Below are 25,643 nucleotides of genomic sequence, written 5' to 3'. Positions count from 1 at the left end.
GAGTTATAATAAAATAAATCAGTAGCGCTACAACCTCTTTAGGTCTTGGCCTCAGATTTCTGAATCTGTTTCATGATCATTTTTAAATCTAATAGGCAAGTAGGTGATCGGCCTCTAGTGCCTAACACACGCCGTCGACTTTTTGGGTCTAAGACATGTCGGTTTCCTCACGATGTTTTCCTTCACCGTTCGAGCAAATGTTAAATGCGCACATAGAAAGAAAGTCCATTGGTGCACAGCTGGGATCGAACCTACGACCTCAGCAACTACTGCTCTTTAAAGAGGTATAAATAAAATCTGTATTTTCACGTTATATACGAATGTGTCCTTGTCTTACTTGCAAACATTTCATTTCGAGGTCAATTTTTCATTAACATTTGGCGTCGCGACCACTACCCACACACATATATTTTTATTTTCTAGTCTAAAACTAAATTCATGTTAGTATTCAAATCGTACAATTCATGAGCGATGAGTTCATAATATGGATTAATGCTAAAATGCGGGTACCATGAATTGTTTAATTAAATCTGTTATAAGAGATACAGTTTCTAGTATTTTGTGTCATGTGACTCTAAAGTTTGAGTTAGTTTATCTTCATACTGACCATTATATCCTTTCTTCACAATATGATAAATTTATTTATTTAGGTATAAAATGTATATAATACCTACAACTACTAACAAACCACTTCCACTTCTACTTGACCGTATACAACGCAGAGCGGTTCGAATCGTCGACGACCAATCCCTCTCGGAGCGGCTTGATCCTTTGGCGTTGCGTAGCGATGTGGGGTCACTCTGCATCTTCTACCGCATTTACCATGGAGAGTGTTCAGTGGAGTTGTTCGGATTAATACCTGCAACTGAGTTTCATCATCGGACGTCGAGGCAGAATACGAAATTCCAACCGTATCACCTCGACGTCCGCCGTTCCACAACTAAGCGTTTTTCAAGGCAACCAGCTGCCCACTGAAGTATTTCCGAACCAATTCGACTTAGGGTCCTTCAAGAAAAGAGCGTACCAATTCTTAAAAGGCCGGCAACGCACTCGCGAGCCCTCTGGCATTGAGAGTGTCCATGGGCGGCGTTATCACTTAACATCAGGTGAGCCTCCTGCCCGTTTGCCCCCCGTTCTATAAAAAAATGGTATAACTATTCAGTTCTGGTAAAGAATTTAGGGAGCAGTTAAGTAGGGTAAGTAAGTAAAAACCTGAGACGGCAGTCTTAACTTTTGGATGTACCGCACACTTACAAACTTGGCTAGCGAAGCGCCACTCACGCGAGCAATACATATATGTATAATAATATTTCTATCGAGGTAGACCTATTGTACACTGGCTGACTTCACAAGAGTTTTTTTTTTAAGACAATTCTCACCAATTGACTTAGTCCCATGCTAAGCTGGTGAAGCTTGTGTTATGGGTACTAGGCCACGGATATACATACATATTATAGATAGATAGACATATAAATACATATATAAACACCCAAAACCTAAGCACAACACCAAATGCTCATCACATCGATGTTCGTCTCAGCCGGGGATCGAACCCGGGACCCATGGATTCGCAGTCAGAGGTACTAACCACTAGACCAATGAGTCGAGTTGCTTCCTATATTATCAGTTATAGAATAATGATGTGGAATCTATCTATATATATATAATGAAAATGGTCTTCGTTTGAGGCTCAATCACGCCTAAACCACTGATCGTATCGACATGAAACTACCACCATTCGATGCGAAATTTTTGTTATGGCTATTTATTTATTAAATTCCAACGTTCCTTCATTTTTTTATTGCTGTTTTACTTTTATGAAAATTTATCCATACGGACTTCACCGCGGAAACATTCGGGGAGGCTTCCTAGAACCTCTAAACGTCAACATCTGTTAAAAACTCGATTTTCGAAATATTTCAATTTTCTTAGCGGGAAGTTAAAAAGAAGAATAATAAAAATATGAAAAAAAAAAATGAAACATAAAATTTATTTTAATTCGTCCAGCAAGCGGGCGCGAAACGGCTAGTATAAAATATAAAAAAAGGATTATTAGAAATCACGGAACAAATATAGAAAGGCCCAGACACTATTGGTATTATATTTATAATAATCGTCAAGTGTTTATATATCGTAACCGATAATGCGGTGACGAGGCAGTGATACGAAATAAATGATGTAACACAGTTATAAATAACTGATAAAAATGCGGAAGATTTTTTAAAGGTTCAAGGATGTCAATATTTAACTTAATGTACATGGAAAAACTTGAAACGTGACAACGTTGCCTGGAAGAGATCGCTTATTAGCGATAAGGCCGCCCGTTGCATCCCTTATAATTTTTATGTATTGTGTTTTTTTTTATTTGCAATGTAAATAAATAAAAATAATAAATAAACGTTGGGCGGCTTGATCCCTTGGCGTTGCGTAGAGATGTGGGGTCGCTCTGCATCTTCTACCACATTTACCATGGAGTGTTCAGAGTTGTTCGGATGCCTGTTCGCCGATCGCCTACCCGTTGGTCTTACCAAATTAAGACAATTATGGATCTCAACATCCCTAAAGCCCAGAGACAAGCTGAAGTTAGTGAGTGAGGTGTGCAGTTTTTGCTGCGCACCACCACTATGTGGAACCAGCTGCCCACTGAAGTATTTCCGAACCAATTCTACTTAGGGTCCTTCAAGAAAAGAGCGTACCAATTCTTAAAAGGCCAGCAACGAACTCGCGAGCCTTCTGGCATTGAGTGTCCATGGGCGGCGGTATCACTTAACATCAGCTGAGCCTGTTTGCCCCGTATTAAAAAAATGCGTGCTTACAAAGTACACATGTCAGAAGTGAAACTTCTTTGACAAACGAATTTTTAAGTCTTCTTCATATTTATACAAATCTAAAACTTTAGTTTTCTGAGACTAAAAGGGAGGAAAAAAGGAAGATGATATGTTAGGAATTTAATGAATTTAATTGTTATTAAAATATTAAGTGTCGAAAATTAATACAAATTATAATAAATTATTTTGCATAAAATATAAAATACTAATATTTCAAAAATTCTCTTTACGAAATTTTAATTTTAAAAATAGAATTTTTAAATGGTAATTCGCCCTTCTCACTTTCTTTCAATCGGTCACAATCTCTCTCTCCCTTTTCTTCGACAAAAACGCTGCACATCTTCGTGACGTTCCGTAAAAATTTACCCTTATGCGCCTAAAGAAGTTCACTTCACAACGTATCGGTTAGGGTTTTTCAAGACAGGCACGACCTCCAGTAATAAAGTCTACCAAGAAGAGAATTTGACAGTTTTAACTTATTTATACTCTCAGCATATTTATATTATTCACACATAACAACACGAGTATTTAACCATTCATGGTTCTTATCGCATTTCCTTGTGATAACACTGAAATTTAACTGGACGTATTGTGATGTGTGTATTGTATCTGATGACCTTATTCAGTATTCTACTACCTATATATAGGAATGCTAGTGATGAAATATTATTGGAGAAGTGGCTATGCCATTCCTCTCTACCACACGCATAGGAGAGATTAGAAAAATGATATTAAACTCACGGAATACAGATATAATTTATATAATTTACTATTTATTCAAACAGATACATTATAGTTAGACAGAAATCACTACAATATGTTCCTCGTTTCATTGCCTTATAAACAAAGAGTGTCAGTTTAAAAGGCCGCCAATGCACTTGCGAGCTCTCTGGCATTGAGAGTTGTTTTTGGTATTCAATATGTGTTAAAAAATAATTTTAAAAAGTAAAATAACCGCTCATTCTTAATAAGTTTAGATTCCATGGAGATAAAGAAACCATTTATATTAACAAATATATGTAAATAAAAAAAACACAAATTTATGTATACGAAATTGCGCATCAGTTTGATAAGGAAGTTTACAACTTGTTTTTTTGTTAGAAAGATATTAGAGTGGCTCATGGCCATGTGTAATACCTTTTCAGAATCCCTATTAAATGCGCCAAAACTTGTTATACAGGGTCACTTTCGGTGGAGTAATTTTTTTTCACAATGGGGTCCGAAGTAAACAAAAGGTTTTGATTTGAAAAAAAATTATATCGTATAACTTAATATTATCTTGAATACACTCAATAAGCAACTACAAATAGTATGTCTAACGCAAGAAGTCATCAGTACCAATCTAGTGGATATAATGAAAAAGATACAGGATGTAGATATTTTCGAATTTCAATAAGAATTAGTAAAAAAAGTCAATTTTCTTATAAAAACGCAAAATAAATCATAACTCTGCAGGGGTTGAGTTTAGAGACCTCCCGTAGAACAATTTTTTGCAGCTGATGACCTCATGTATCCCCTATTTGCGTTTGATCCACGACTTTTTGGCCATTCTGTATACACGTCATAGCGAAGTGGTGTTGCCATGCAGGAGAAATTTCACACGTTGTCCTTGACCAATACGAACTAAAATAGATAAGACAGAGTGAATCAAATCGTAAATTCTTCTGCAATGAGTCAGGTTTATCATCTCCAAGTCACAATCTAAGTGAGATTTAGGCTGCCAGTCCACCAGAGCGGAGCGAGGCAGCGGAGCCGAGAAACGGACTAATGCGGAGTGGAGTTGCGTACTGTGACTGTCCACCGGAGCGGAGCGAGGCTGCGGAGCGGAGTGAGGAAGTAATGCGGAGCGGAGTTGCTGTGTTTTTCAATATGCGGAGCTAGGCAGCAAGTACGCGACGAGTGATTTCGAGCTCCCGGCGTGGGGCGATTGGTTTAATTCTACGCGAAATGTCAGTGATAGCAGACATGCCATCGAAAAAGTTGATACATTATTACCTTACATTGCTTGAGGAAGAAGAGTTGGAGTCAGAAGAAGCCGAAATACTTACCATATACCATTTGAACAATTCTATGAGGAAACATAGATTTTGGTTAAGAAATCATATCAAACATCGTTCAGAACACAGTGAATATTTTACTTTTTTCCAAACAGCTGATGAAGAAACTTTCGAAAATTCTTATAGAGTTTCAAGATGTACTTTTTATGAACTTCACTCCCTGATTGAACCATATATTCGGAAACAAGACACAAATTACAGAAATTCAATTAGTAGCCGTGAAAGATTAGCGGTGTGTTTAAAGTAAGTACACATTTTAAATCAAAGTAACTTTTATTTTTGCATACAGTTATAGAAGCCATGTTATATTAATTTAAAAATCGTAATCTGTCTCAAAATTGACCGCATTTTCATTGGGTTCTGTTGGCTCTGCTGCAGATGTTTCAATATCCTGGGTTGTTGGAATTTGTAAAGCGCTAGGATTAATGATACTAGTGTTAATATTATCTGAAGCACTAGGAATATTGACACTAGTGTTGGTATTATCTGAAGCACTAGGAATATTAAGACTAGTGTTGATATTATCTGAAGCACTAGGAATATTGATACTAGTGTTGATATTATCTGAAGCACTAGGAGTATCGATACTAGTGTTGATGTTATCTGATGTAGGTGTTGAGCCTGTAGAATAACCATAATTATTCGGAGAATACCAACTATGTTGAAGATTACTTTCTTCAGCTGACATTACCGCATTAAAGCAGGTTTTTTTAATTTGAAGTTGAAAATAATACGGCAGCTTTTTTGTCGATGCAGCCAAATTTAAAAAAAATAAGTCTATTTCATCGTATTTATCACTGGCTGACATCATGTTTTTAAGTTCTATCCGTTCTCGTTCCAACACTTCGCGGCGTTCTTGATTTTTTTTTTAATAATCTAGAATTTCATCGTTCTTTCTTTTTTTGGATGTTGATGGAAGAGATTCCGAAGCTGTTGGATTCTTAGGATCATCGGCAGAAGGAAGATTATTTGAATTTGATGGCAAAAAATTGCATGATTCCCGTGAACTCTCTTCAATGGTATTTGGCGGATTTGAAGTTTCGCTTACTGAGTGGTCCAGGGGCGTAAAATTTGTTGACCGGTCTCTGTTACTCATGTAAGGCAATAAAAATGACATGGCTTTTTGATATTTCCATTCTTTTCGTTGTTTTCTAGCCTGTCCACTCCTTGTTGCATTTTGTCTTTTTAAGGCATCCCGATGGTTATCTCTCAGTTGTTTCCATCGCGACTTGGCAGTTGTAACTGAAACAATCAACAAACACAAAAATGTATTACATGGTCTATTTATGACAAAAATATTACATCACTTACGCGAAGTACAATTAAATACGTTTTTTTTTAGGTATTTAGCAACCGGCCAGTCATTTACAACGATGGGAGAGAATTTTAGAATTGGATTGAAAAGTGTATCAAGAATTGTTGAGGAGGTTTGTGATGCTTTATGGAATATATTGCAACCTCTTGTCATGTCACAACCAACAGAAAACGACTGGAAAGAAATCGCAAAAGATTTTGATGAACTATGGCAATTTAAAAATTGTATAGGTGCTCTTGATGGCAAGCACGTATATATCAAGGCTCCCTCGAAAACCGGGTCCTCGTTTTTCAACTACAAAAAGAGATTTTCTGTAGTATTGATGTGTTTAGCTGATACCAAAAGGAAAATCATAATGGCTGATGTGGGATCTATGGGAAGATTTTCTGATGCAGGAATTTTTGATAACAGCATTTTCGGAAAGAGTCTAAAAGAAAAGAGATTGAATTTACCTCAGCCGGTACCATTTTATCAAGGTGGAGCAAAAATGCCGTTCGTATTTATAGGAGACGAAGCTTTTCCATTAATGGAAAATTTTATGAGGCCTTACCCACGTGATGGACTTAACGCAGAAAAAAAAATTTTTAATTACCGATTATCAAGAGCACGTCGTATTGTTGAGGCAACTTTCGGTGTATTGACGAGAAAGTGGTACGTGTATCATAAAGATTTTGAATGCAAAATAGAAACAGTTGACAAGGTAATAAAAGCAACATGTGTTTTGCACAATTATTTAATTCAAAGACAACCTAATTATATAAACAATATTGAAAATAACATGGAGCAATCATTATTATCAGTTGGTGATATTATAGAAACACAACATTCTAGTAACGATGGTTATCAAGTTCGTGAAATGTATTGTTCATACTTTAATAATCAGGGGAAGGTACCATGGCAAGATACTCGAATTTTGAAAAGAATCTATAATAGTCAGTGATGTGAGACAGATATAGATAATTTGGCCAGCTGCGGACATTATTTAACTATTTAGGCTATTACATTATATAGGCTATTTTGTTAAATAAAAAAAAAGATATCAATATGTACCTACTAGAAGGTATTATAGAATAAAGATACATATTATTTACCATCCGATATGTTTGTTTCAATGATAATTTGGTCCCACGCAGCATCTTTTGTTTCGTTGCATTTGTAAAATTCTGAAGATGTGTTCCAAATGCACGGAAACTTTTTCACACTTTCAATAAGTTTTTCATCCATTATCTTCGGTCACATACGCACTGGTCGGAATACGGCGGCACACTGCCGGCGCAAAGTGCGCCCGCGCCCGCACTCGCTTCCCCGCTCCGCATCCCCGCACGTTTCCCCGCTCCGTTTCCCCGCTCCGCATACCGGTTTTATATGAAATTTTAAACTAGCTCGCAAGTCCCTGTCCACTTAAGAGGAGCGGAGATTTTGTGCAATCCTATTGGTTAATATTTCTCCGTTTCTCGGCTCCGCTGCCTCGCTCCGCTCTGGTGGACTGGCAGCCTTATGTACATTGGTAAATTTATTCAGATCAGTTAGTACGATATGATGTGGACAGATAATGCCTGTATAGTAGGTACTTGTATATTACATTATTATATATACTTATAGTCAATTAATATATTATTTGATGAATACTATAAATGTCTGTGAATAAGTCGAATATTCTGTGATACCCGTAAATTTTTATTTTTTATACAATTTCTTTATCAAGGCACTCAAAATCAACAAAAACAATTCACCCTTCTATCAACCCTTTTATTATATAAACAAAGTTTGGCATATCAGATTTTTTAACAATTTTTGTTTCTACAAATTTTCATCGCTCGGCAATGGTGCATGCAATAATGTGGTGGCGCATGCTCTTTAACCCCATAGACATACAAACATCATGATTTGTGAAATGAATGAAAGATGGTACAAATTTTTGGCTTTAACCTAACCTAATGTTATTCACTGGGAACGGAGACAATACCATTTACATCATGCATGTAATATTTTTGTTTTTAATTTTTAAGGGGTCCAAAGCCTCCCACATATTACTTTGGGTACATACAAGTCGTAAAGAACGATAGAAAAAAATTTGGAGCTATTTTACGGTGACGGTGGGCCGTGATTCGACAAATTTACCTTAAAATTTTATCTGATCTACAAACTTTGTTTTGCCATATAAAAGGGTTAGAACGGTGCAGTTTTTCTGATTAAAATCAGAATCAGTGCCTAAATAAAGAAATTGTATGGAAAATAAAAAATTTGGGTATTACAGAATATTCGACTTATTCACAGACATTTATATCATTAATAAAATAATATAAGAATTGATTATGAGTATATAATAATGTAATATGTAACTACTAGTACTACTAAAGTGTTGTTTTTAGTCGTTTTCACACAATTTTTTTTTATTTTTCTCTCCGTAAGAACCATCCTCGTACTTCAAGGAATATTATAAAAAAATAATCATACAAATCGGTCAAGCCGTTTTCATGTTATGTCGTGACAACGGAAAACGGGTTTCATTTTTATATATATAGATAAATAAAAAAACAAATATTAAAAGTGAAGTTTAACAATATCTAAAGGTTCTAATCACAAAACGAGTATCGTTAAACCAATTTTTTTTGCTTACCATAAATCGTCAATTTAAAGAACACGTTTCGCAAATGCCGTTATGCGCGAGAAAAATGATTTTGCGTAAAACGACCTTGGAGATGTTGTAATATTATAATTATGTTTGATTATGACGCATTAACAGGTTATATATAGGTCATGTCAAGTTAATCAAAATACATATATTAAAAGAACAGTTTCATACGGGAGTTGAGTAAAAATCTATACATTAGAAAATATTTTAGCGCTCACCTAACACGATTTTTACATACTTTTTATGGAATAGGGGGGGCTCAGCTGATGTTAAGTGATACCGCCGCTGGACACCAGAGGAATCGCGAGTGTGTTGCCGGTTTTTCCGGTTCTTAAGTCGTATTGGTTCGGACACACCTGTAATTTGCTAAATTTCTAAACTGTTAGTAGTCGGTGCAAAGAAATTAATTATAGGTATATATTATGTTGCTATGTATTTTTTTAGACGTAACTGAATTTAAGATTCTATTTAACCATATTACCTTGTAGGGTTCCACATAGGGGTGTTGCGCGGCAAAAATGCTTTAAAAGCCTCAGTTGTGGAACAATAATAATAATAATTTATTTGCAAGAATATGGTAGGTCGCATATTCTGCCATACATAATGGCGTGCAAATTTGTCTTAAAAGAAATTTTTCATAGTTACCTACATCACATAGTCAATTCTTATATTATTTGTAGTGATGAAATATCACATTATTCAAATATATTATTACGTTAAGAAATTAATAATTATTATCATGTTTCACTTAAATAGTCATTAATTATGTAATATGTTTTTTCCAAATTAAGTAATTTAATAACTCTAGTTGGAAGATCTTTTAATGTTTTTGGTAAACTACGGGTTGATTGCTATAAAAAGATGTTTTTCCAATACCAGATATTATTATTATACCTAAAAGTTAAATGAAAGCTTTATAAAGCTCGTCCAAAAAACTCTTCATTTTATAATGATATTTCTTCTTTCAGATTGCCTAACATGCGTCCAAGTATTAAACATAATGGTGCTCCTCGGGTTCATGCTGAACTACGCACTGCGCGTGAACCTCACAATTGCCATAGTGGAGATGATATTCGACGAGAAGGATGCACAGGTGGTGGCCAATCTCACCGAATCACTTAACGTTACAGAGGTAGGTTGCACAATGCACATACAATTAAACTCCAGATTATATGAACAGGAAGAATGCAAGCGTCCCGCAAAATTAACATAATTAATATTTAAATGTAAAGTAACTGGCCGCCTTATCGCTTTCGAGCGATCTCTTTCAGGCAACCACTGTGAGAAAAGAAAAAAAGAATGTATTAAATTAGATATGGTAAGCAAAAAGTGCAAAAATACATATTTCATATAGTTATTAGGAAAAAAAACTAAACTAATAAAGGATACATGAAAAAAAAGTAAAAAGTGCACATGAATCATAATAATTTAATTTAAGATCAGTCTCACGTCAGTTAGTAGTTAGTACGAAAGTTGGGGATACGATGTGGACAGGTAATGTTTACAGAATAAATTTAAAGGAAGATAGAGAAGCAGCTAAGCGAACGGCAACGCACTCGCGAGCCCCCTGGCATTGAGGGTGTACATCGCGGTATCACTTAACATCAGGTGAGCCTATTTTTTTGCCCGCCAAAAAAAATACTACATATTTGATCCATATCCTACCAAATATATCCAAGTACAATTCGTATAACAAGATTTTTATTCTTAGAATTCTCTCGTTTCGCTTAGCATCGCGTCGCAAAACAATATTCCAAGAAAAGGCGTTGACGCAGTGCGTAGCTAATTTGCCTTTTTGCGGTTCGTTTACCTGATATTCAAACTACAAAGCATCTTCATAATGCAATATCCCACTTGTTAGTAGTTCTAGAAAAGGATTTATATAAAAAAAACTACCAAATGCATTATATTGTAAGACATTATCTGGACCTTACAATTTGGTTGTCTATATCTAATGTTGGTCTATGGATGATAACTTTACGTCATAAAGTCGAAAGACGTTGATGAAAAATTGCATATAAATTGAATTTAATTATTATCATTAATTGTCATTATTTTGTTAAATACAAAGTTAATTGAAAAGTAAATTAATCGATAAATTAACATATTCGTTAATTATAATATTTTTTTACTTAAATTGCACAGAATAATAACAAGTCGTTTCAACAACTTAAGATAAAACGTAAGACGTTATCAAAAAATAATCAGTGGCGCTACAACCTATTTAGGTCTGGGCCTCAGATGACTGTAACTTTTTCATGATCATATGTCAATGTAATAGGCAAGGAGATGATCAGCCTCCTGAGCCTGACACGCCGACTTGTTGGGTCTAAGGCATGCGAATCCTCACGATGTTTTCCTTCACCGTTCAAGCTAATGTTACTCACATAGATAGTACATTGGTGCACAACCGGGAACGACCCTACGACCTCAGAGATGAGTCCAACACTGCTGCTAAAGATTATTATATAGTCGCTGAAAAATCTTTGCACATAAACTAAACATATACCTAGAGACTAGTTAGATAATGTATATATATTGTTTTGTATTCCTGTATTAGATCGATTATTTTATTCTTGAAACGTCTGACACGATTATTTAACAACTATGTATTACAAAGGAAATAAACATTTAATTATAAATAATTTTATTAATCTTCTGATTGTATAAAAGCATGTTCTTCAAGGAATATTGTTTTCCATAACGCTTTGCGGTACACCTAAAATAATATCAAACATGTCTTTATTACAGTAATATAACGCGATTTCTGTCCCTGAATAACGCGCTATTTCCCCCATATAACGCGGTGATTTCTCAAGTTATATTTCCGTTGTGTGAAATTAGTTTTGCGTAGCTTTGCACCTGTTTCAACAACTTTATTAAATTCGTACTAGTTTTTGAATTGTTAATAAAATCGGTTTTACGAGAATACTCCTATAACTCGCTTCGCTTTGGCGTTATAAGAGGATTACAGTACCTATATCTAAAACTTTATGAAGTAAAGCTAAAATAACAGGAAAATATTCAAGATCTAATTAGAAGGAAAAAGTTACATTCTTATCTGGCTGGTAAAAACCCAAGTCAGTCGACGAAATCTTTAATCTGGTTCTTACCAGCAACCTCGTCCTGATTATATACTGCAATATAATTTTAAAGGATCACACTCTATAACTTCCAATAGCGATTCCGATAAAGTTTTTGTAAGTTCGATGTAATTCTCTCAATATAGTCGTTGATATCGCCTTGGGATCGCGGAACCAAAGTTATTATTGGGACCCACTAACGTTCCCATGGTCAATCAGCTCTGGCGGTCATGCGGACCGGGTCTCGACCGAAGCAATGCGAGATGCACCGGTGAATCTATGCATCTGCATCGTCACCGGCGCACTCTCTTGACTCCCTACAAATTTCACGCTATTTTTGTCCCGTGCGCATTCTCCCTCTGGCTGCGGACATGACAACGTCAACGTCACTGTAGAATGATAAACTCGTACGTCTAAAAACCATTTATTTTTTATTCTTAGGTTCTTATTTCATTTAACTGGTATAATCATGAAGTAATGATACATTTATGTTATTAATAAATAAGTCCTTTTAACCATCTAAAACTATGGACAAAGACACATAACAATATTTTAACGAACAAAGACGAAATGAAAGATTTTTTTCGTATCCTGTAATGTTTGGTTCTCTGGACATACGAGGTTATCATTCTACACCGACGACAAGAGAACGGCTCGTCGTCGGTGTCGCTATTTCCACATCAACGTCGCATCCCGTCGTGTCTCCCTCGTCCACTTATGCGATACCAAGCGCGTGCGAATCTACCGAACGCGGCACCTCACCCCCGAGTCCACGAGATCCGATTGGGACAGGGTTAACCTTCGGTATCGCTTTTGGAAGTTGTCCTAATGTTAAATGATGCCCACTGACAATTAAAGAAGATCGGAAGGCAGGCCTTTTAAGAATCGGTACGGGTTAAAGAGCAGACAGCTCAAATTCAATTAGTGGTGGTGGTGCAAAAGAGCCTTACAAAACAAACGTTGTGGAACGTCGAGGTGATACGGGTGGAATTATATCTGCCTCAACGTTCGATGGGACAACTTAGCTGTTAACCCGAATTACTAAAAAAAGTTCATCATTGCCAGATGAAACTTATATTTATAGAATAGGGAATCATTTCTATTTAATAAATTAGAACACATACATACATGTTCCTATTTTTGCAGCACCCAGAACATATAACACAGACCCGCTATCATTGGGATACAAAGCAGAAGAATCATCTGCTTGGCTGCTTCTTCTGGGGTTATGTTCTCACAGAGGTTCCAGGTGGTCGACTTGCAGAGGTTATAGGAGCAAGGTATGTGAAAATACAGTTATTATATTATTTTATTGTATTTTGTGTAAAAGAATTAGTATAGTTTCGGAAGTGACACCAACGTTCTCATGACAACTGGCATTTATATTTATGCTCTATGATTGTATTTATTAAATAGTCTATGTAAAGTAGATTCAAAAAGCGTTATGGAGTTAAGTAAAAATAAATAATAAACCAATTATTTATCCCACAATTGATATATTTCGTCGAGTTATATACGTAAGTCACGTGACACAAAACGGGAATAGTTTAATCGACGATGACGTAGCATGCTTGTAAATAATATGGCTGGTCCCTATACTGTTTAGGAGATAAATGTCGTCGAAGAATATTTTTGATTGGAAATGAAAGTTGCCAAAGTTTTTTGGGGATTTGTTAGTAATCCTAGTGTTCTGCATGAACTCAGATTATTTGTACACAACGGCTATTTGAGACGGTAGGAAACAAAGGTTATTTGCAGTCCCCACGAACTTCTAGCCAGAACAAAGCGAGTGCTTAAAAGTCTCCTAAGGATCGACATTTTTATATGTTTTCTATACTATGTTACGGTAATAAATTTACATAAGTATCGCATTGGCTATAAGCTGTTAGAGTAGTTGTACCTTGGGAAGAATGCCTGGCGAACCCGAGGGCCCATCTTAAGGGTGTGTAAAAGACTCAGGTGTTTTTAATGGGTGGGGTCTCGCTCTGTGTAGCAGAGGAGTTTGAGTGTAAACCCAGTAATAGTCCCCGCGTCACGCTCGACTTCCATGGCTCGCACTTGCGTAAGCGCATTTCACCTCATTTAAAAAAAAAAGGTTGTATAAATAGATAAAAAGTAGGTTACTAAATTTGGTAGATAGTTCTCTCACATACGTCTACTTAGGGTCGATTCGACCAAACTTCAATTTATACACGAGTAACTATACCAAGAATAATCTATTCCATGATTTTAATCTCGAGTAAATCCATAGTCGTTTGTCCACGTAATCGATAGTATAATTGTGCTAGGAATAACAATACGCGAATAGCAAGAGAATGCTGAACGAAAATAAAACTCGGCAAATAAATGTTGTTCTACAACGGGACAGTGTAAGAGCATACATCATGTCAACTCGATTTTGCCGTATTATAGTGTGAAAAAGTAGCTTTTAACAGGTGTCAAACGACAACAAAAAGTTTTTATTTCTTGTTTGTTTTAGGCTTTCGTCTAAAAAGGAACTTCTGTTGAGCCCAGTTGAATTTCATTCTAATATTATAGAAAATAAAAAATCTAAAAACATATAAATAAATAATAAATTGTTTAAACGTTTCATTATACAATGCTAGACTATTAATTTAGTGCATTGCGTTGACTTGAAATTAAAACACAGAATACATATTTGTGAAATGACAGAAATCAGCTGATTGGACTGACTGACGCCATTAAATTATTCTAGGAATAGCTGTTATTCCGTGCGAAACGGCGGTATAGTAGCAATTCCCGAATAAGCCCACTATTCTTAGAATGTGTAGTTGGTAAAACGTAAAATTGATTTACTCTCGATTAACTGACGATTTATTCTAAGATTAAGATTTACTCTTGTTTGGTCGAATCGACCCTTAAAGATATACAATTTAATCCAAAAACAATAAATTGTTAACAAAACACGACATGATATTCGATGCAATTCACAATTTCCGATGTGAACTATGCGACCGGAAACTGCCAAATGAGTCTCTGTATATGGCAAGAATATTGGCAGCCACGGTTCAGGATGTAATATGACCATCGGATCGAGGTTTTTACTTACCAAAATTTCATTTTTACGTCACTTAATTTTGAAAGCTTCAAATTGGACATTTATTATTTGATTTTTTTTAACTCGATTCATCCAACTAAAATTGGCCATGTAATAGTCGGTTACATCTTGAGATTTTCATTACTCATGCATAACGAAAATGTGTATGACGAAATTGACTTCAAAAGTTCTGATAACCTTTTGTTTGGCAATAAATTTTGTTGTTAATATTTCTTAGAGAATAATATAAACCTTATTAAAAATATACATAAATTTAATTATGCATTTGATTACAAGGAATCAAAATGTAGATAGGTATCTATAATTTCCGGCTAAAATCACTGCGATATATATATATTCAACATATAAACATATTCTCGACCTTGGCCACTGGGGCCTTCAGAGCAGTTAGTGGCTAGACTGGAGGTCGGCAACACACCTGCAACGCCAGGGGCTACCACGCCACCACCACCACGAGCTCGTTTCTTTCAGTCCCGAAAAAAAAAATTTAGGGAACTTTTCTAACTAGAAAGGATAGATATAAAAATAAATAAATCAGTGGCGCTACAACCTCTTTTAGGTCTGGGCCTGAGATTTCTGAATCTATTCCATGATTATTTTTCAATCTAATAGGCAAGTAGGTGATAAGCCTCCTGTGTATGTCGGTTTCCTCACGATGTTTTCCTTTACCGTTCGAGCGAATGTTAAATGCGGACATAGAAAGAAAGTCCATTGGTGTATTGGTGTACAGCCGGGGACCGAACCTACGACCTCAGGGATGAGAGTCGCACGCTGAATCTGCTAGGCCAACACTGCTCACAATGATATCATAGCTTTAAAATAACGCCTATTAGTTAGCAGTTAGTAAGGTTTAAAACGGGTAAAGTTCCTGATAACACAATCAATGAGGACATAATTCATGAATTTAAATGGAACCGGTTTATGAGTAAGCTGTTATCTAGGTCGTATGAAGTTCAAAAGTTTTATTTGAACGCAACGAGACTATTTAAGGTAAAGTTTTATTTAATTTTTTTAAATAGTATGTTTACTATTCCTGATAAGCGAACAGTGAATGATTATATGTTAGTATAGAGCTGAAAAAGGTAGGCTAAGCAACACATCATATTAAGGCCAATACCATACCAATTCTTGAAAGGCCGGCAACGCACTTGCGAGCCTTCTGGCATTGTGAGTGTCCATGGGCGGCGGTATCACTTAAAAAGGTGAGTCTCCTGCCTGTTTGCCTCCTATTACATAAAAATTAAGGCAAAACGAAGATCTCGGGGTCAGCCAGTTAATAATTTTGTTATGAATCCATTCAATTGGACTAATAAAAATTGATTAATATAGTTCATACTAATTAATAACGCTAAAAATAGCTTATTACTAAGATTTAATTGCTATTATTATACACGTGTATGCTTATTAACATTTATAGAACAATGTCTTCAAAAACCCAAGAATTTTCGACCTTTCAACGTTTTCTGTCTGTTTATTTGTTGTAACCAAATTGTTTTAAAAAAAATATTAGGTATTTAAAGTTAATATAAGCTTTCATGACCTTCATGGCTGATGGACAAAGGTGGTAACAAGGTGGAAAGGGCCACCAGTTGTATTGTTGAATTAATTGAAATTTGTCCATTTTAACATTAATCAGCTGTAATTGTTAGTGAAATTTTTAATTATTTATTGACCGCAAATAAATACATATACAGATAAATTAATATGAAAGACGACTTAATATAAAGTTTGAATTATGGAAAGTATATAATTAAATTAAAAAAAGGCAAGGCTTAGGATATCTCTGAACTAATCGTCGTTATAAATATTTCAGGAAATTATTCAATATATAGGGCTCAGTAAAACTAGGATATCATCGGATATAATTTTTTAGTAAAAGTATCAAAAATAGTGAAGTATCATCGCTTAGCTATTATATATATTTAAATATTTATCAATATTATACGTAGCAAGAATACGATTTTTAACTATAAAATGTGACTGATTCCCATATATGTGTGATCAAGAAATATACTACGCAACGCTTGGAAGCCGAATTATCTTGCTGTATTACCATTATTTACTTCCTTTATAAGTGGGTTAAATTACTTATACAAATAATGGTTCTGGGTCTTGATAAATAGATCAAAGTTACTATTAAATACTTCAAGGAACATTCTAGAAGGCAATGCGGGCTGAATACGCCTGCGTATGCGCAATCATGCTGCAAATATGCGTGTATGTTTTCGCAAAACAATGTGGGCGTAGCATGATATCACCAATTAACTAAACATGACTTTCTTCAGTTATTATTGAGATAATGGTATAATTACACGGTCATATTCATTAACTCCAAACTCAATGTCGGGAATTATCTCTAAAATGTCTGAAGAACAGTGCAACTTTGCTATGAACTTTATTAGATTTTATTAATGTTTTTTTTATGTCATTCGTTACAACAGATTATGTAAATTTAAAAAAAAGGGGGCAGGTATGACACTGCCCTATGAGGCTCAATTTGAGCTATTGAGGGGTTACAACACTTCAAACACACGTTAAATTAACTATAACACAATATTACTGAATCATGATCAAATTTTTTTTATAGGCGAGTCTTCGGCTACAGCACTCTTCTTGCCAGCATCCTCACCCTTCTCTCCCCTGGTGCTGCCGCTCTTGGCTTCGGCTGGATAGTGGCGTTGCGAGTAGTTCTCGGCTTCCTCTTGGGAGCAACATGGCCTGCCATTCTTCCCATGGCATCCAAATGGATACCTCCAATGGACAGATCGAAGTTCATGTCAAACATGATGGGTAAGTTATATATCTAGAACTGTAATTTAAGCATTTTTGCAGCATCAGAAACAGTAGGACTGAATAAAGATCGGGGTATAAACCCCGATCTGTTAAAAATCAATATTAGTTAACTACTTAAATATGGTAAATGTGAATGATAACTGCTGACTCAGCCTTATTATTTACACATTAACCCAATTGGTACATTAACGTAATGTAATAATAATAATTTATCCACATCTTATTTACATACATTATACTGAAAGAAATAAATATACAATTTTATTACACTATGATTTACACTAAATTCCTCCTTTTATATACGAAATGGGTATAGGTACCAAATGTGCAAAAAATAAAAAGAATCACCACATTGGTTCTAGAACAATTCTAGAGTCAATAATCTATATTCCAACATTCCTGACGCTATGAACGAATTATTCCTTGATTTTAAGTCTCCTTTGTAGACGTCTCATTCATATTAATTACTCAACCGCAGTATACTAATAGTAATTTAATTCCGTCAATTTCGCTACTTAAAAACAATAAAGGCGTCCTTGTCACCAAATATGATCGACAATTAAGGAAGAGTTACGCTTTAACCCCGCGAATATCAATCTGGAACTGCGTCTGCGTCATTGTTATTCAACGTTATCTAAATAAAATGGCGTCGGAGGCGCGCGCAGGCGTGGTATCTGACGTCAGCGGTGTTCGCTGTTGTGATTGGTCGGTCATCTGACCGCGCGAGTTAACCTTGCGCAACTGTTGCTATGCGCGCGCACATTAATGCAACGGTATTTTAGGTCACTCTGGAACGAAGGCGACGCTAATCCGATATTGTATTTAACGATTTTATCGGATTTTTTTATTTGATATTTTTGTGATTGCCGATGTATTATGTCAATAACCTGTACTCAGACTTGGCAATGGAATTGAAATTAAAAAATTGAGCGTTAAGCGTACACAATACGTTTATTGAAACGAAGTGAGTCGAGACTTTTGATAATTAACAATCATAATGCGCGACTAATATGTTTTTTAATTGTTATTAGGTACCATAATAATTCGAAAACTAAAAATTTTATACTATTGTACGATTTTTTCTTTATTTTAACTGGAATTTAAATCTTGCAAATATTTGAAGTGTTGGCCTAGTAGCTCCATGAAACGTGATGTCGTAGGTTCGATCCCTGGCTGTGCACCAATGGACTTTCTTTCTATGTGCGCATTTAACATTCGCTCATATGATCATGGAACAGATAGATAAATCTGTGGCCCAGACTTAAAGAGGTTAAAAACCAAAAGATGACAAACTCTGATGACATTAAGACAAGATTTATTGAGCTCTAAACCATAGTCTGGTTGAGCAAAAATATTTCTATAAATTACAAATTAAGTATACAATTTTAGCCTTGAACGAGTCGATTTAGTAATGTATATAAATAAGGTTTTATAGATAAGGTTTTAGTCTCATTAAAACATACAAGTTACTTACATGAGAAAATAAATATTAAAGACAAAAAGTAAAATATATCACGCTACCATCGTACGATATTATTGCATTAGAATAAACTTTGAATAGGCGTCGAAACGGGTCCGCTGTCATCTATATTATAATCAATATCTTATTGATTATTTCTTCTCTCTTCCTCCAGCTATTAGGACTGGAGTATTTTCAAACCAATTCGACTTAAAGTATGTACGCTAAAGCATGGTGCGGGTGACAGTTTCAGTAACGTTTCACTCTTGAAAGTTGCCGCGATTTACAAATTATGGATTAGTATTTCAGCTCTACCACATTCGTAATATATTAAATCATTAATAACTGTAGTAACTTAAATTTAACCCAGCCAGAATGTTCTGGACTACAAATAAAATCAAATTGAAAGAAAAAAGCAACCATGCTACAGCGCACATACTATAGGGTCCTTCAAAGAAAGAGCGTACCAATTCTTAAAAGCCCAGCAACGCAACTCTGGCAATGTGTCTATGGGCGGCTATCACTTATAATCAGATGAGCCTCCATACTCTTATATAAAAAAAGCCATCAGGTGAAATCTTTCTCAATTATAAATACTTTAAACATTTCATATGTCCAGCGTCTGTTATGTGGCATTTGGCAGACGATAGGAATAAAATTGCGACTCAAATCTGAATGAGGTTAATAATAGCACGAATGTAGCTTACAACTCCCTCTGAATCTGCTTTGAAAAAGAGTCTTGGCCTCCCATTCATCCCAATAATTGCTGGCTTGGTGGTGGAGGAAGCTTAGTTGGATAGGAAGCCCGCCTAGTGGTCGGGTAGGTATTGACAGAGTGGGGGAGGACTTAAATGACTTGATGATAAACGAAATTGCCATAATTACTTTATCATTAGTTCTTGCATTAAAATACTATTATACTAAGTCAAACAATCGAAATATTATACGTATAAATAAATTTTCATATAAAATCTTTCCTCCTCATATATAACTCTTGTTCTCCAACAGCTTGACCGATTCTTATGAAGTTTGTGTAGGACAATCGTAAAAGTGATCGTTATTTTATTTGGATTGTACACACATATACGTAATACATTTTATCAGAGAATAAATATTGACGTAATATTACAATAATATTTATGACGATATGTCGTAAACAGTCATGCGCAAATCAGTACAGTAACATTAGGGGTCAGGAGGGGGGCATGTGATGTAGGGCAGCCATGCTTCATTCAATTAATGGGACATTATAAAAGAGTAGCCCAAGTGGCTTCAGCGTGCGACTCTCATCCCTGAGGTCGTAGGTTCGATCCCTGGCTGTGCATCAATGGACTTTCTATCTGCGCATTTAACATTCGCTCGACCACAAGGGAACCATTGTGAGGAAACCGGCTTGCCTTAGATCCAAAAAGTCACCGGTGTGTGTCAGGCACAGGAGGCTGATCACCTACTTGCCTATTAGATTGACAAATCATAAAACAGATACAGAAATCTCAGGCCCAGAACTAAAAAGGTTGTACCGCCACTGATTTATTTATTTGATTTTTATAAAAGCTCGTGCAAGTTCAAGAACTTGGGTTTCTTTGTGTTGCTTTAAAAAACTAAATACATATATACAGGGTGGCCAAAATTGTTTTACGGGAGGTCTCTAAGGTCAACCCCTGCAGAGCTATGATTTATTTTGCGTTTTATAAGAAAATTGACTTTTTTTTACTAATTCTTATTAAAATTCGATAAAATCTACATCCTGTATCTTTTTCATAATATCCACTAGATTGGTACTGATGAGTTCTTGCTTAACACATACTATTTATAGTGGTTTATTGAGTGTATTGAACATAATATTAAGTTATACGATATAATTTTTTTTCAAATCAAAACTTTTTGTTTGCTTCGGACCCCACTGTGAAAAAAAATTACTCTACCAAAAAGTGACCCTGTATTACAAGTTTTGGCGCATTTAATATGGATTCTGAAAAAGTATTACACATGGCCATGAGTCGCTCTAATATCTTTCTAGGACGAAAAAACAACAACGATTCGGACTTATGATAGATTATTTACCTACATGGGACCAGTACTGTGTGAATCGGACTAGATTAAAAAAATTGGACAGATGGCTGGAGAGTTACGTAGGAATTTGATTAGACGGTGCAGATTAAGTATTATGGTCAGAGTCAGGAATTTTGAGCATATTTTATTGTAAAATATTTTGTTTCATACAAACAACCATTGAGAAACAATTGTTTTAATACAATTATTATTTCACAATCGTTGTTTGTAATTCTTCCTAGAAAGATATTAGAGCAACTCATGGCCACGTGTAATACCTTTTCAGAATCCCTATTAAATGCGCCAAAACTTGTAGTACAGGGACACTTTTCGGTGGAGTAATTTTTTTTCACAGTGGGGTCCAAAGTAAAGAAAAATTTATGATTTGAAAAAATGTTATATCGTATCACTTAATATTATCTTGAATACACTCAATAAACAACTATAAATAGTATGTCTAACGCAAGAACTCATCAGTACCAATCTAGTGGATATTATGAGAAAGATACAGAATGTAGATATTTTCGAATTTTAAGAAGAATTAGTAAAAAAAAGTCAATTTTCATATAAAACCAAAATAAATCATAACTCTGCAGGGTTTGACCTTAGAGACCTCCCGTAGAACAATTTTTTGCCGCTGATGACCTCATCTATCCTATTTGCGTTTGATCCACGACTTTTTGGCCACCCTGTATACATATTTAAAGCTACACGCTACTATTTCTAGCATTGAAATTATTTCATATCAATGCAAGCGCTTTCTGTCGCATTTGTATGCCACAAACAGGCCAAAACTTTTAATATATTTTCTATATCGTATATTTATTATTTTATATTGTTGTGTATTTATTAAGTAACTAAGTAACAAGTCAAGTATTCTTTGAAGACTCAACGCTATGTCTCACAATGTCAAAATAAGTATCCACTTATTCGTAATCTTACCCTACAAAAAAAAATTAACTCATAATTGGATTAGAAGAAGAGAGCAAGTAGAATTCTTCATACCACGTCGTACCTTGTAAAGCCAAGACACATTTTTGCGTCTGCAATCCATACCTGAACTCAGTACCAACATTTTAATAAGGATGGATATCCACACAATCAATGCGATAAATTGCTATATTTTGCATAGAAACTTATCAATAGAGATTGTGTTAAAAGTTAAAAGCAATATTCGTCATGTCTGAGACAAGAAGGCGATTATGCTAATGGAAGAGTACCAGAACATCAGTAAATATTGGTCACCCTTTGACCTAAAGAGGCGACGGAATCCTACTGTTCATTGATTGATATCATCGCTAAATAGGAGCAAAAGTTCACATCGTAATTACTCATAAGACCTAATTAATAGGAAAATTAAATCATATACGAATCATGTAAAGCTTTAAACATTTATGTATGTAAAACTTAGATAATAAAATACTTTAAAAAGTCAAAATCATTTATTCATATAGGTAACGCAATGTAGTGTACATTAACGTCATGATAAATCTAATATATAAAATTCTCGTGTCGCGGTGTTAGTGGTTAAACTCCTCCGAAACGGCTTGACCGATGGTCATGAAATTTTGTGTGCATATTGGGTATGTCTGAGAATCGGACAACATATATTTTTCATCCCCCTAAATGTTAAGGGTAGTCCACCCCTAAGTTATTATTTTTTAATTTTTAGATATCTAAATTTTTTTATTATTTTTTATGATACAGCATCCAAAAATAACCCCTAATTTTCACCCCTCTACGATCAACCCCTATCTGGCAAATGATATACATGGCAAAAGTTTGCCAGGTCAGCTAGTATATATATATATATACGTATATGAAATGCTTCTAATGTTACATTTACTGCCAGTTCAAATCAAATCAAGAACGGAAGAGAAGAAATGGCAATGCATATGTAAACATTCGAATTGAGCCATATTAAAGATTTTGAGAGAAATGGGCAGGTCATATTTCTAGAGTGTGGGATAAAAGATGGATTTAGCAATTAAAACAAGAATACCGGCTAAAGATCTCCAATCGTACATTGTTTTCTAAAGTGTTTTTAAATATGTATAACGGTGTAAAACCCACAAAGGAATCTATTAAAATAAAATATACAGAAACGATACGAATATTCTAGTACTAAAACAAATAATGTTATATTTTCATCCTATTCATATCAATGAGACAATAGCTCTTATTAGAATTTATTACTTTTAAACCTGTACCTCTTACGTAATATGTTATGTAATAAAATAGTATGGTCAAGGGTGATTGAGCAAGTTAATGATATGGGGTTTATATAACATTAGCGTATCCGGCAGACGTCATGTACACACAAAAAGTTCTAATAATAAAAACATTCTCGACTCCACTTGAACACAAAACATTTCATCAAAATCTGTCCAGCCGTTTAGGAGTTTAATTACGAAGACATGCACAGTTTGTTTGCTGTATAGATATATAACCTAGATTGCAGCGCCATCTACCGGGCTGATTTGTGAATCTAAACCATCCAGGGCGCCACCCAAACGCATACAAAAAAAATCATTCAAATCAGTCCAGCCGTTTAAGAGGAGTTCAGTGACATACACACGTACAGTAGAATTACATAATATATAAAGATATATACTTATTTATTTCGTAATCCTACAGTTTACCCTAATTATATACTAAAAGCTAAAGATGGAATACATAATATATACAAAAAGGTTCAAATATTTACGAAAGGAAAAAATTCATAAAAATGATTGATTTCGTAATACCTAATTCGGCTGTGAGGATGCATTAGCGCTTTGGGTATTCTTAATACTCCTTTTAAGCATATTCCATAGCTTAAACAAGTCAAAGCTTAAATATTGGTCGTTGTATGTCCGGGCTGCGCGATACAAATCTGAGTTTTGGGCATAGTTGGTTGATGTGACGAACGTGAAACAAACCATGAGTCTGGTAGTCAGGAATATTATTAAAAGCTCTCGTGTAATAGTTTTTTTTTTGTCTATGGTCTACCATAGATAATAGAACAGTCCTAAGTTCTTCATGTGAATGTCGTCGTAAAAACTGCAAAAATGTCCAAAAATTAAAGTAAAAAATCATAATTATTAATATTAACATTTCCCCATGTTGACATTGGCGAATTCTTAAGGTCAAAATGTCTTCCTCGTCAGTGCCTAGACCCAGTTTAGCAGCCGAGGGCAAGGGTGCCGTGATTCGCACATCAAGGCGATGTCGTTTACCGGATTATTTTTATAGGAACTTAATATATTTGTAATCATATTTTATAACTCACAAGATAGACAATGGCTGATAAAGATTTATTTATTGAAACAATTATCTGTAACATAAAAATGATGTGCAGTGCAGAGCAGTGTTGGTCTAGTGGCTTCAGCATGCGATTCTCATCCCCGAGGTCGTAGATTCTATCCCCAGCTGTACACCAATGTTCTTTCTATCTGCGCATTTAACATTCGCTCGAACAGTGAAGGAAAACATAGGAGGCTACATAGCATATAGACCAGTGCAGATAGCCTTCAAAATAAATAAAAAGTGAAAAAAATTACAGTAGGATGAAACCCATTAGAAAGGCAGGGGAATATGATCAAAATGAAAGGAAAAATAAATTACGGTCGATCTGAGGTCGGGAAGGGAAGGGGGGGGAGTTTTAAGGGTAAAAAACGGTTTATCTCGATTTCCGGCAAAACTACAAGTCCTATCGAAGAAAGTTAAATGGCAAAGTTGGAGGTAATAAAAAGATCTAAAACTTTTGTATTTACACATTTTTCACATAACCTCAAAATTTATGTGAAAAATTTCGAAAATTTTAGCCCATCTAAAGGCTAAACTTTTTTTTTAGGTCACTCAGGTATATATAAGTTATCTTAAAATAGTAATAAATAGGCATCTGATTATAATTTAAAGAAGATTCATAGAGAAGTAGGGAAGGGTATGACGGGTCTGGGCGTTACTGCATACGATGTTTTGCATTTTCTGAGAAGATTTTCTATGGTAATATATATATATTTTTTTACCATAGGAAAGTAGAGATTTCAACGAACTGAAAACACACCAACTCATTGAAAAAAGCTGAAATTTTGACGTCAGAATTTTCGATTGAAAATTAGGGTGTTTTTTCGATATTAATTCAAAATAAGGTGAAAAAATAAATATTTTTAATCAAATAAATTACAGTATATTTGGGACATAATAAGGTATGTTTTCACCAAATTTCGTCTAAAAAAATAAATTTTTGTAAAAGATAAAAATAAAAAACCAAAAATTTGGTTTTTTGAATTTTTCACACCAATTTTGAGGTTATGTGAAAAATGTGTGAATACAAAAGTTTTAGATCTTTTTATTACCT

At 34.9% G+C, this 25,643-nt stretch overlaps 1 protein-coding gene and 1 pseudogene across 1 annotated transcript in view; one reads left to right on the top strand and one right to left on the bottom strand.

Annotated features, from left to right (window-relative positions):
• Positions 1–25,643, top strand: part of LOC125060801 (sialin) — a 59,263-nt gene that overhangs the window by 13,453 nt on the left and 20,167 nt on the right. The window contains exons 3-5 of the mRNA XM_047665879.1: positions 9,804–9,967; positions 13,065–13,198; positions 17,585–17,787. Coding sequence (XP_047521835.1) covers positions 9,804–9,967; positions 13,065–13,198; positions 17,585–17,787 — 501 coding nt within the window. The remainder of the gene's footprint in view (positions 1–9,803; positions 9,968–13,064; positions 13,199–17,584; positions 17,788–25,643) is intronic.
• On the bottom strand, positions 5,140–7,691 carry LOC125060802 (annotated as a pseudogene).

This window comes from Pieris napi, chromosome 22 (assembly GCF_905475465.1).
Source record: "Pieris napi chromosome 22, ilPieNapi1.2, whole genome shotgun sequence".
NCBI lineage: Eukaryota > Metazoa > Arthropoda > Insecta > Lepidoptera > Pieridae > Pieris > Pieris napi.
The sequence above is the reverse complement of the archived record's forward strand: the minus strand, read 5'-3'. Positions and strand labels throughout refer to the sequence as shown.